General features: G+C 40.8%; 1 protein-coding gene and 1 long non-coding RNA gene across 19 annotated transcripts in view; one reads left to right on the plus strand and one right to left on the minus strand.

Annotated features, from left to right (window-relative positions):
- Positions 1 to 12,932, plus strand: part of LOC135412887 (uncharacterized) — a 404,646-nt gene that overhangs the window by 358,665 nt on the left and 33,049 nt on the right. The window lies entirely within an intron of this gene.
- Positions 1 to 12,932, minus strand: part of TECRL (trans-2,3-enoyl-CoA reductase like) — a 104,660-nt gene that overhangs the window by 58,040 nt on the left and 33,688 nt on the right. For 17 of the 18 annotated variants that reach the window (XR_010430006.1, XM_064651874.1, XM_064651873.1 and 14 more), the window contains exons 3-4: positions 12,164 to 12,208; positions 10,585 to 10,688 (exon numbers count right to left, since the gene is read on the minus strand). Coding sequence is in view for 17 of the 18 variants with exons in the window: in XM_064651874.1 (XP_064507944.1) it covers positions 10,585 to 10,688; positions 12,164 to 12,208 (149 nt within the window). In the remaining variant the exon portion in view is untranslated. The remainder of the gene's footprint in view (positions 1 to 10,584; positions 10,689 to 12,163; positions 12,209 to 12,932) is intronic. The other variant, XM_064651860.1, reaches the window with a different exon arrangement.

Here is a 12,932-nt window from a genome sequence, read left to right on the forward strand (position 1 = left end):
TCTACCAATATTTTCTTTTGTTCCATGTGACATCATGACTTCTGTGCTCCATTTAGACTCTGCATGATCCCCAGAGCAGGTGTGTGTGTAAAAACATTTAATCTAGGAGAGTCTAAGAGCACATTGTTGTGGAATACTCCACAATTAAGGGCTTATTAGTGTTTTGTCCTAATAGCAGTTGTATAGGTCTGTTCCTAACTGTGAGCTCACTGTGTTAGGCACTCTGCAAACCCTGTAAGAGATGGCCTCCACTTTTAAAATTTGATACACTAAATATAAACAGTGGTGGTATAGAGGACAGAGGTGCAGAAAATATGGCCTGGGCAGGTCAGTGTAAAAGCTTGGAATGAGCTGCTTTCTTCAGCGTAGCTTTTTCTGTCATCCGTGAGTTGCACCACAAAATACATCGGTAACTGCCAGCTTTTATCATCTGTTTGGCACAAGCATATTACAAAGCTGCCAGGAAGAGTTTGGCAGGACTTAGCACCAAGTTGTGCTTATTTGTCACTGCACCAAGTGTTCCCCTCTTGCCCCTTGACTGATTTCAGATGCTGAAAGAAGGAAACTTTCAAAATCCAGTCTCTATTTAACAGCCAAAGCGACCAAGCACATAATACCTGAATCCCTGTGATGAGGTTTGTTATAGGAGGGGGAAATGCAGGGTTTCTCATCAGAGGAATTCAGAGAAGCAGCTCTTGAGTTGGGGTTTGCGGAGGTGAGCAGCACCAGCATGCTCAAGGTGCTTCACAGAGACACCTGTTATGGCTGGGGACAGGGTTCAGTCTTGTCTGTGTGTCGATCACATCCGACACAAAGTGTTAATCAACAAGGTGGAGGAAGGTGGTCCAGGGTCAGCCATGAGACTGGCAATCAGAATAGGTACTGTCTGGCAGGCAGGACTATATTTGCCTTTGTCATAACTGTGCCACACTGCTGGAACATAGTTAAGATTGGTAACATTCTGTTTTAGAGGATGAGGTTCAATTTTTTGTAGTGGCTTTTGTTGTATTTTATTTTATTTTGCTTGAGTTTCACACTGTTTCCTTCTGTTGCATCTCCCATGCTGCAGCCACTGCTCTAGTTCTCTGGCCCACTGATTTTAAATTCATCAGAAATGAAAAATGAGTTCCAGAAAGCCAGCAGAGAAACTCTGCTAAAAATTCCCATGAGTTCAAGCAAGTGAAAGGGAAAGCAGTCTTAAATTAACACAACATTACAATGATTTCAACCCATTGGCAATCAAGGGCAAGCACGATTTTTGAACTATTGATTCTCAATGAGTGTATTCAATTAAGCCTACCTAATATCTTCAGACTCATCCTACAGATGACTAATTGGGGAGTTATTTGTTGTGTCAAGGATCAGTTCAACCTATCACTTTTATAGGTGTTCAAAATTACTAATTCCTGCTGACATGTCCTGCAAAAATAATAATCACATTTTAAACTAAAGCATGAAAATAATAACATTGTAGCTTGTTGTTTCTGAACAAAAGAAATACCACTTCATTTAAAAAAATGATCATTTAAAACATAGAGCAGTTTTATTCTGTAGAAACATTAAAAAAAAAAATACTTTTTCTTTACCATCTTGTGGTCCTGCCTAGATTATTTTGATGCATTTGGTGCAACCAAATATGGTAGTCCATAATAAACACAAAGATCTTTTCCTGGAGGAGCATTATGTTTCTGCAACAGTGAGCATAGGTCAATAGAATTTAACTTTTGGGCTTATCATTAACTCTCCAAAGAGAGAAAAGAGGATCTTTTTTCCACATCTGCACAGTTTATTTCGTAGCATGCAGAGTGTCCAGTTCTCTTACCTTCCTTCTCTCCTCTCCACTGTCTGGCATTATATACTCTATACACCTCTAATTCTCAGTAGCATAGAGAAAGTGTTCTTGAATCAAAGTATTATTGAGTCAAAACTCTCACAAGCATGAGCTCCATACAGGGTGATAAACTCAAGGTTCTTTAACTTTCTCAATTATCAATCAGGTCCACGGGGATCTGAGTCAGTAACACATAAACTGGAAATATCTACTACATAAACAACAAAACTGAGATCTGAAACGTGCCAAAAGAGAGCAAAGATAGGATTTTCCATCGTTGAACAGAAGATGGGACAAATGGTAAAATGGTAAAACAATACACAATAGCTAATCTGCAAACAAGCAAGGCATCTCATCTTACATGAGCTAGATTGTACCTGCTTCTTTTATCTCTGTTCAGCTGATCATGCCAGTAACATCTTGCTGAACTGAGTTACAGCCAGGTCAAGAATTAAAATCCCAGACCATATAGGGCAGAGGGTTTATTTAGGGAGGCACGAATGGAGCAGAGGTGAAAAGAGTTTTTCAAAGTTATTTGAGGGAAGGTGAGGTGATTTTTTGGCTGGTAGGGGTAGCTGACATTACCCCAACAGGTCCACTGAAGGGAATGGAAAGGATTTTGATTTGGTTAATAGTACCATGTGTATTGGTTGCAAAAAGGCAGAAAAGGACAAAAGGAAGCTATAAACAGAGGCAATGGAGAGGAGGGCATCTGAAAAAATTCCAACAGAATCTTCCTAAATGAACAGCCCACATATTTGTATCTTCACGAGGGCATCAGCTAATTCCTCTCTGTAATGTTTATGACATGCCCTTTCTGTAATATCACACAACACACCCTATCTTATTGCCTCTTGGCATAGTCTCACATTATCTCATTTATGACAAGCAGCAGAGCTGAGGAAAGGCCGAACAGCCTCTTCCACACTGATCCCTTCCTGCAGCTCTTTCCATGCCATGTAGGGGCAGTTTCCTAGTTCATTGGTACTGGTTGTGATGTTTTCTCTTCCGCTGTCCATGGGATGTCTGGGTTCAAGCAGGGAAGCAGAGAGTGCGGGATGAGGATAATACCCTCAACCAGGACAATGACTTTGGGTCACTGTCTGTAGCTCTCGGCGCAGCAAGAGATACAAAACAGCTCAAGCGTGTCCTGGGTAACTCTGATGGAAAAGCAGCTGTAGTTTATAAATTACCTAATGGACAGGGCTTAGTTTCTCTGATAAATATGAGACAAAGGCACTAGATGCAGGTCTGAGCCAAGGTCAGACTGAGGCAGTACATACAGCATAAAGAGGAGAATCTACTGATATCAAACAAACAGACCATTACTATGTGTGAGTGTACAGAGCACAGCTTCTGAGAAACCCAAGAGATCAGGCAGTTGAATCCGCCCAAGTCCCCAGATCACATTAAACTTAACATCTAACTACCTTAGACTCCTTTTACAATCCCAGCCCTAAGTACTCCTGAGCTAATGATCATTAAGAAACGTTATTAATTTCTAGACTAATTTCTGCTTCATACGCTTTTTTACCTCATTAAAGGCCATACTGTTAGCTGGGGATGATAGTGGCATAATTTTAGCGCCATCTCTAAATCTTCACCTTTGTAAAAGTTTCATATTTTCATGTTTGTAAAAATCCATGGCAACAGCAATTTTGTCTCAGATAATACAATTCTTAAGGGCTGCTTGAATATTCAATGACTTTTTGTTCCAGTTCTCATGTAATCCATTCTGCAAAACTTAAATAGTGCATGCAGGGGCACCTGAAAATTCCCTTGTCTGGGCAGACTCTGCAGTGACTTGGTGTCTATGAGCATTTCAGGCTGCAGCTCAATATTTACTGCAAATACCAGAAATAGGGATGGATTTGCTGTAGGATTTTATAGGCAAATTGCAGCTGACTCAGGACAGCTGAGGAGTGAACAGTGATGGACCCTGTTTGTCCCTGAGTTAGACCTATGCTTGCTCTGTGAAAAAAGGGAGGTGAAATCTCAGCTTCCTCCTGTCTCTTTTCTTAAGACTGAGCTGTCTGAAACCTTGGCATCAGACCACTTCATACTATGGTCAAAATTCTTCCCTGAGACCACAAGCCATTTCATGTTTCTTACTCAAAATGGAAAATTACTTTAGAATAATGAATGTTGTTCTTATGTACAGATATGTATGCGTGTTGTATATGTTTGTACTTATGAATATTCAGCAAAACACTCAAGTTCTGTTTGTAACCAAACACCAATGAGAGTTCAGATGTGCTGCCAAACCTTTACAGGGCTTTGACAGCATTTTGAAATCTGCCATATAATGTGCATCATTTTAAAATGTATATTTATCATCTGCTATTTAGACACATAAATGAAATAGTACTTTTTAACACCTGGTTATTATAAATAACCTCATCTAGTTCTTCAGAGTGCTTTTCATCCAGAAGCCTCAAAGCACTTTGGAAAGAGAAAAATACTGTTATTTTCTTGCCACAGATCTGGGAAATGAAATACAGAGAAATTCAGTGACTTGTCAAGGGCATCAGACAAAGGTGGACAAAGAATGACAAAAGGGCCTCTCAAACACTAGTTCAGTCTCTGGTTCACTCTCTTGAACACTGCTTCACTCTATGGTTCACTCTCTGCTTTGTGGTCTCCTTACACCCTTATACTCTGTATGGGGTTGGTCAAAATTCCCCATATAAAATAATTTTGCCAGACTTACACATTCTAGAAGGACTAGAACTGCTAAAATTTGCATAGATTGACAAAATGTCAACCTCCTTAGTTACTCTGAATACAATCAGGAAAGCATCTACACTTATCAGCGGAATACATCAAGTAGCTCTTTGTTCCTTAAGTAGCAGGAAGGGTTTAAGCATAAGGTTGTGCATAACTGAAAGAAACAGCTTGTTCTGTTTATGCTTTGTGAATTCCCTCTACCTTCTTTTTGCACTGGAAGTGGTAAAAACTCAAGGGTATTCCTATAAACACTTAGGCATATGTTCTTTCAGCCTGCTGTGCTCAATGGCAGCTAAAACATTCACCCCTCAAAATTAATTTTTCTAGTAGCTCCCTAATTCCCTTTGGCACCCGAAAAATGGACCTACTGACATGGTTCATCACGAGCTAGTGGCTTTTGTTGCTGAGACCAAGAGAAATTGTTGCAGCACGGTTTGCACTATTAGAAGTAGCATCTGAGGAATCCAAATCAGCCAGCTGGGCAGTTTCAGAGGTCTCCCCTTCCCTTATCTGTTGACTTCATGCTCTCACTGGGCAGTAACAAAAAGCCAAAAGTATATGTGGCCCAAGCAAAGGCACAAACAATATAAAAACATGGCAAGAAATCAGGCAAATGCAAGCTGTTCTCTCCTGATAATCCTGGAGGTCGAAAAATATTAGACTTAATTAAATGAAAAATAAGACAAATTTTGTGTGTAGTTTGCCTTTGTGAAAGGTCACAGTGTTTCGAAAGTCCATGGCTTTTGACTGGGATCAGCTCAAGACTCGCCCAGCTGTACCAAGGTAGAGCAACACTTACTGTGTGTTCAAGCAGAAACAAACCTCTGCCAAGTACAAACTGTTAGCTGTAAAATAGAGGTGCTTTGAATTACAAGTAATTGGAGTTGGAAAAGGTGCTGTCGAGGAAACAGTGAGTTCTTTTTTTCCTGACAATCATCTTCTATGAGCAAATTATCTATTGATCCAAGAGGTTTAGCAATGAAAAACCAGTTGGGGATTTTTCTCTCTTTGGCACTTTGTTGTAGCCGCTCTTAAGCCACCCACAGATTTACACAGAATCACATGTTCTATTTACTTGGCACTGCTGCAAAGTTTTTTCAGGCCACAAAATATGCAAACCCTCATATGTATCTGCTGAGAATTATAGTCAGTGACATTCTCTGATACATCCTACAGATCCTCAGTTCCCTCTCTTACCTGGATCTCGAATTCCTTTCTAACCTATGATCATATCAGTTTTCTTACACTTATCATCTTTCTACTGGCTCACTAGTTTTCTGGGACTCCCAGTCCTCACAGTCCTTCAGATTTCTCAGATCCTCTCTTTTTTTTCTATTGTAATTGTCTGTACTTTTATATTCCATTGACAGGTTATAAACCTTTACTGAAGTCTCTTCTTCTGTTCACAAATTAGGGAAAATATCTTAAGTTGTTCCCCATGGGAAGCACAAAGCTGACCTCATTATAGAGAAGGTGGAGAAAATGAGTCTGCAGCAGTTTGGCTGCCTCTTTTCCAAACCCATCCATATGCAAATTGCTTCCTATCACAGTCATCCCACAGACTTCATGGGATTGTTCCACATTTACAGGACCAACTCACTGTGTTTGACAGTCAGAAAAAAACTGCTCCTCCCATATTCACCACCCACCCACACCCACAGGACAGAAAAACTTTGGCACACTGGCACTGTTTGAGTAAGAGAAGAGAACCACAGTGACTGAAATACTGCCTTCCCCTTGAGAGAACAGGCACATCTCATTATTGCACTTCCCCACTGTGTGTACCTGCTATACATAATCACACAGCTTCAAACATAGATCTCTTGGCTTCCTGTTCATTTTCCACAATGTCTAACTTGGTGATAAATTTGCCTGCCAGCCAGGAGGGAACAGATTAATTAGCAAAAAAATGTGGGGTTTCAGACTTCAAAGATGCTCTTGGGTTTAAATAAGTATTAGTCTCCACATTGCTAAATTAAGCAGAGTTTTTTTCATTGGGAAATTTGAAATGGAGCAGTTCTGCTGCCAGCCGTACTATTTTAAGGCCCTCAAGAGTCAAAGTGTTTAAGCAGTCCCTAATCTGAAATCAAAGTTACAAAAAATATTTGCTGAAGTACTGTGTTTCAGGGTTAATCTTCTGAAATTCACAGACTTGTAGGTAAAATATATTTTCTACAATTCTGTGCTGTTTTCTTAGTTCTATTTGGATGCTTCTGGTAGCCGGCCCAGGTGGAAACAGGACAACAGAAGCTGATAAATCAGAAATTGCAATCACTGCTCAAATGAGGAAGGCTTTAGCAGAAGTGTGAATTTGAGGATGAAGAATGGAGTTTTTTCTTCCTTTTGACTACAGCAGCAGTGTGCATTATTAGTAATAAAACACCAGCCATGTGTTTTACTATGCTGCATTGCAATGTATAAAAATTGCAATGTCTGTCAAACATGCTTAGGCCCAAAATTGAACAGAGGTTAAAAATACAACCCATCACTCCAGTGGTAGGAATTTCAAGCACCCCTGGGGTAAAATATTTGCAAGGCCTTATAGAAAAGATCTGTAAACTCATATCCCATCAGTATCTCTGCAACATCAGTCAGCAAACCTCAACTAGACCCTCCAGGTAGAGTAAAGGAATTGGTAAGTCTTGTGCAGAAGTAAATTATGTGTTTCTGGAAATATTTGATATAAATAAGGCAGAGTAGAGCGAGAGTTCTAACAAAATCGATGATACTAAGAAACAGGTTTTGTTTTGTCCCTGAATTGTGTTCTGCAAATCAGCCCTGAGGGTCTCCTTTCTTCTAAAAGAGCCAACTGAGGCTAGATGTCTACTGAAATTATCCCAGAAAAGGATCACATTCTCAAAAGAGAGTGACGAATAATTATTCCAACGGCAGAGAAGTGCAAATCCCTCACCCCGGTTTGTCCTCTCTTCTCCGTCAGAGAAACACAGTCTCTAGGAGTTGCTGAAAACTGGTCAACCAATCTCAGAGCTGTGGAGCAACCTGAGCCCAGGGGATGTCTGGCCTTTCACAGCACAAAACACCAAAAATATTTTGATCATTGTGCACCCTGTTTTAAGAAGGTTGAGGAAAAGGAGGAAACATCCTTCCTACAAAGTGTCAGCCTCTCACAGAGGACCTAAGTAGATGAGACAGCAAACTCTTGAGCCACCAAGGTGGAGCGTGACAAGGACTGTAAATCAGAGATTGTGAGTGCTCCAAAAGGGAAGCTGAGGTTTCTTGATTCAGAAGACTGCTCCTAGACTCATCAAGACCCAAATTCTGTCTGGGAATAGACCTTTTATTTTACCACTCTCTTGGAAAGGGCACTGCTCCCAGGAGGTAAAGGTGGAGGTCAGTACTATTTTCCCCTTTTAAAAACCACAAGTCATTGTCTGGCTGTAAATCCCCAGCATTGGAGGTCTTAGTGTTCTTGATCCTCAAGTGTGATCTCCAATGAGGTGACAGAGCCCCAGAAGACCCACCTCTGTGATTAGTGTTCCCCTAGACAGATCCATGCCCAAAGCATTGACCTCTGGAGCCACCAGCATGTCTCCATGTGCTTCTGTATCTATTTTTGGAGCTCAGAGCTGAATGTGGCCCTTTGTACCTTAGCTATCCTTTTGCTGACGAGATAAGAATATTTTCATTCTGCGCCTTGCTTATTTAAATGTCAACCCTTTAAATCAGAAACATCCCTCTCTGTATGCATAAATCTGATAGAGTATCAAGGAGGATGGGAGAATGGGAGCTCTAAGCATAGTAAAAATGGCAGTAAAACTACACATACTGTGTACAAATGCATTCTTAATTGCTATTGTTAGAATACAATCTTCTATGAACTTTTTCTTTCTTGTTACAGACTAGTTATAACATAAAAATCTCCTGGCTGTTTAAATGATGTGGTTAGGAAGAAGATTTCTGTCACTAAAAATGGAGACAATTTAGAATATGGAGCAGAATGGGATAACATGAAAATTCAGAAACTCATGGAGTCAACTTTTTGCATGCAGATTAAATCATAAAAAAAATGCCACTGCCTGCAGTATCAACTCCTGGTCATAACTGCACTATTTATAATGGGATATTAAGCTTTAGTTATGTTACTGTCTTAGGCTACATAAACCACCAGGAAAAGAGAGAATAAATAAGGGTTTTGCAGATTACTTAATTGTAGCAAACAGAAAGCTGCACTGATCACGATTTTGCTTTGCAAGGAAATTCCATGGTTGAGAAGTGGTGGGATGGATTCAGGGGGGAAACAGGACTGGCATTAATCAGTGTGGCCCCAGTAGGCTATTAATCAGGGTGGGGCAAAGCCTTGGCAACTCGCAGACCTCCACTGAAATAGGTAGGTGTCAAAGGCTATAGCTCCACTGAAGTAAACTGCCTGTCACCACCTGGGGATTTGGGTCCTATTGGAACTGGGAAGGATGGATACAGGTCATGTTCTTCTTCAAAGGGGCTAAAGCCTGTCAGAATTTGTGCTGATCAGGGCAATCTGCTTTCTTGGAGAGGGGAAATGTAGGTGAGCTTGAGCGGGTGAGATGGATATATGACCTTACAGAACTGATCCAGAGGCTGACATCCCAAGGTCAAGGGCAGCTCGGGCAGTAACACTTTGAGTGTACCTTCTAAGAGATAAGGAACTGTAAATTAGCATGCTTACTCCAAGTGTCTTGTAGTAATGCTTCCTAGCCCATAGTGACCTGTTGGAGAGATGAACAGGAACTATCACCTGTGAGCTGCTCAAAGACCTGACGCTCACAAGCTTCATCCATATAGGCACTGCCAAGGAAGGACAGTGGCTTGTCAGTGGGTCTTGTAGTCCCCCTGCATGAGCAGGGTGGGATCTGTGTGCTGCCTGAGCTAAGAATTTAATAAGTTGGCCAACAGCCATGATGCCAGTTAAGGAAAACTCACTTGCTTCATTAAAGAAATTGAAAGCAACTGGTGGTATGTTTTCCATTGCTATGAATAGTCTTGTCAGTGTTTTAATGGCTTTCAGAAACAGTATTTCTGTCTTACTCATGTTTCTCACTGCAGACATTGGGAGTCTCATTACCCAATATACAGGTATGGGCTATGTCTTACCCCAGGTAGTGCAGTACATGCAAACTACAGCAAAAGCTGGGTCAGTCTAGTAGTGAAACTACTTTCAGCTCCACCACATATGCCTGATGCAGGACACTGGAAAAGTCTCTTCATCTCCCATTCCTTCACTGTCCTTTCAGATACTTCTACTGTCTTCTGTCTTTGGGCTGTGAATGCATTGAATCCTTCTCTTCTTCCTTTCCCAGAGGAGCCTGTAAGGTTAGAGTTCCCTAAAACCCCATTTGAGTGGAATGTGCTGCCTCTCTCCCACCACCCTGACCTTCCAACTGTGGTCTTCATATTGATCATATACTGTATTCTGAAAGTTACTTACAGGAAAATAACTGAAGTCAGTCTGAGACCACGCCTACCTAGAGCATAATACAGATATTGTTTCTCATGGCAAATACTTTTGTTTTAGAAAGAGATTCAAAAGTTGTGACTCCTGAGACTGGCTGGACATCTTCTGCCTGGAGTCCTTAACCTCTCTATCAGAACTGTGCTTTGGGTGAACAAAGAGAAAGACATTTTCATCCAATAATTTTCCCACATTAGTAACAGGATTACTAGAAATCCATGTTTTCTTTTTAATATCCTTCCACTTTCAAAGCTGAGGAGTCTTGCAGCAAATTAATATATTTGGCTACAGGTTCTGCACAGGCATATAAACCCTAGATAAGCTAAAACTGTTTTTTTAAAATTGATTTTTTTTCTCAGGCAATATTTTTATGTCCACCTTCTAATCTTTAGTTGGATGCCAGAGTTAGCATATTGATAATTTAGCTCACTGTCCATTTAATTCTGTTTTGACTGCTGATAAGTAATTACACCATTTTACATAGGGAAAGACTGGCTGGGGAAGTTGGAGTAATTTGATGCAAAAACACATTGTACATTAAGACATATCCTGTTGATTGTTACAAGGACATACTTACTGTGGTCCAACCGACCTGCTGACCCAGGTCTGTAAAATACAGTGTAATGATGGAGGAAACAGCAAGACTTTGAATGTTAATTGAATCCTTCAAAAAGGGCCCATCTGCAATGACAAAAAAGGAAGAGGAGATGGCATGAACAACAGGTATCCTCTCAGAGATTCAGCACAATGCATAGACTGCCCTGATAATGGCCCAGGTGTCGGCCCAGCTTGTATTCTGATTTATTTTGGTGACGTGGTACTTATTCTCCAGGTTAACAACTTAGAGCACTTCTGTGAGAGTTATTCTCATCTCATTTTAACAAAAGCATCAGGCTGACATGACACTGGGCAGCAATGCGTGGCAATTGTATGATGCTATCTCTGTTAATCTAACCCATTAGAGACATGCCAAGCAATCACACAGACAACTCCGTAGAGCAATCTTTGTTCTGTCTTGCAAGACTAATGGCAAAGTCGATGTTATGCAGCATCTCCCTCACTGAAGTATTTTGCTGAAACATTCACATCCTCAGGCTATTTCACAATAGGTGGCACTTCATGATGAATGCAACTTCTTCGGCAAAGGCCCACTGTTCAAGATTTCTTTGTAAGCTCTGACCTAGGCAGACCAGGTGTATGTGACCACTACATTATTTTTCCCAGCATTCTGAGTCATCTGCTTCCAGTCATGGAATCATAGAATCATTGAATCAGCCAGGTTGGAAGGGACCTTCGAGATCATCAGGTCCAACCCTTGATCCACTACCACTGTGGTTACTAGACCATGGCACTAAGTGCCACATCCAGTCTCTTTTTAAAAATCTCTAGGGACGGAGAATCCCCTACTTCCCTGGGCAGCCCATTCCAATGTCTGACCACCCTCTCTGTAAAGAAATTTTTTCTAATATCTAACATAAACCTCCCCTAGGTCCTAATGGACCTAGAGTGTACAGACAGAGAGATAAAATGGCAATATCTGGTTCTCTTTTGTTCTATGGGGGCAGGGAGCTGGATATTAGGAAACTCCAACAGCCACTGGCTTGGGATGTTGTCATGGCTGCAACACCTCTATGCTCTTTTCTGCTTTATGCATTGCATCTCCCTTTCAATTCATTTGTTGACTGTTTACATCAGCAAGGATGCTAAATTCCATCAGCTGCTGAGCCCTCATTTTCTATGGCTTGAAATTCAACATGTCCACAGACCAAATACCACACAGCCCGTGGCAGCCTTATTTCCCACTGCCATGTACTGGCACAAAAAAAGAGGCTGCCTCCTGCAGGCAGCTGCATCTTCTGATGAGGCTGTAAGCAAGTATTAAAATAGATCATGCATTGAGTGAGAGAAGTGAGCAAATGGGTTTAAAACTGCCTTGTCTTCCTTATTTGATCATATACTGTATCTTGAAACATTATGAAAAACATTAGATTCCTTTATTAATGAGAAGACTAATAAGTTAATAATTGATATCTGTTAATGAAAATGTGCTAATTCACCCAATAACATGTATAGATAGATCAATACTGTTAGAAGAAGAATCTGCCAGAGGATTAGTAATACATTAGGTGTCTGTATTCATCCATATGAATACTTACTGCGTTCTAGTTGCAGGCCAACACGGGAAGGGTACCACTGGGGACCTGTTCCAATCACAAAGCGTGGCTGTTAATTTCATGGTGAAGGATCTAAATTTCTCTCAGTTGGGTTTTTTTTCAGCTGATAGCTACAAATGTGAGATGGAGAAAAACCCCACCTTTCTTTCAGTCTTAGCTCTACAAGGTACAAGAGAGCTGGAGGAACACAATATACACATTAAAGCCTAAGTCCCTTCTCCCTTCTTAAGTGTTGTAAGGGTCAATCTCAGTGCTGAATGCTCCATCAGCACATGAAAAATAGACCTATATGTGCACCACTGGGAAGTATAAAGAAGACCCTGTTTATTATCATATTTGTCAAAACTCAGTACTAAATGTGTCAGCCTTGTCCCTCCTTCTAAAATGGTGCTTGTGCTACAGTCTGGTTCAAAGGGGGTGATGTTTCCCATTCAGGAATATAAAACCTGACTAGGGATATGCAGCTTGTATTCATTCTTAATCATGGATTAATCAGGGAAATAAAGATACAAAAAGTAGAGGCAAATGGGTAGCTAATACTGAGTTATGTATAACTTACATGATACCCTCAACTTAAGGATGTTACCTAAAAGTAGATTTTTAAATGCACTAAAGGTCACCCCCAAATGCACGATAGCCCTTGGCAGTGGTTCTTGGATGCCCTTTGATGATTTTGAACCAGTTTGGTCTAACTGGTACAGTTCAAATTGTTAACTTGGCCAGCTCTTTGTAGTGCCTCTACAGCTGTGCT

Source organism: Pseudopipra pipra, chromosome 4 (assembly GCF_036250125.1).
Source record: "Pseudopipra pipra isolate bDixPip1 chromosome 4, bDixPip1.hap1, whole genome shotgun sequence".
Classification (NCBI taxonomy): Eukaryota; Metazoa; Chordata; class Aves; order Passeriformes; family Pipridae; genus Pseudopipra; species Pseudopipra pipra.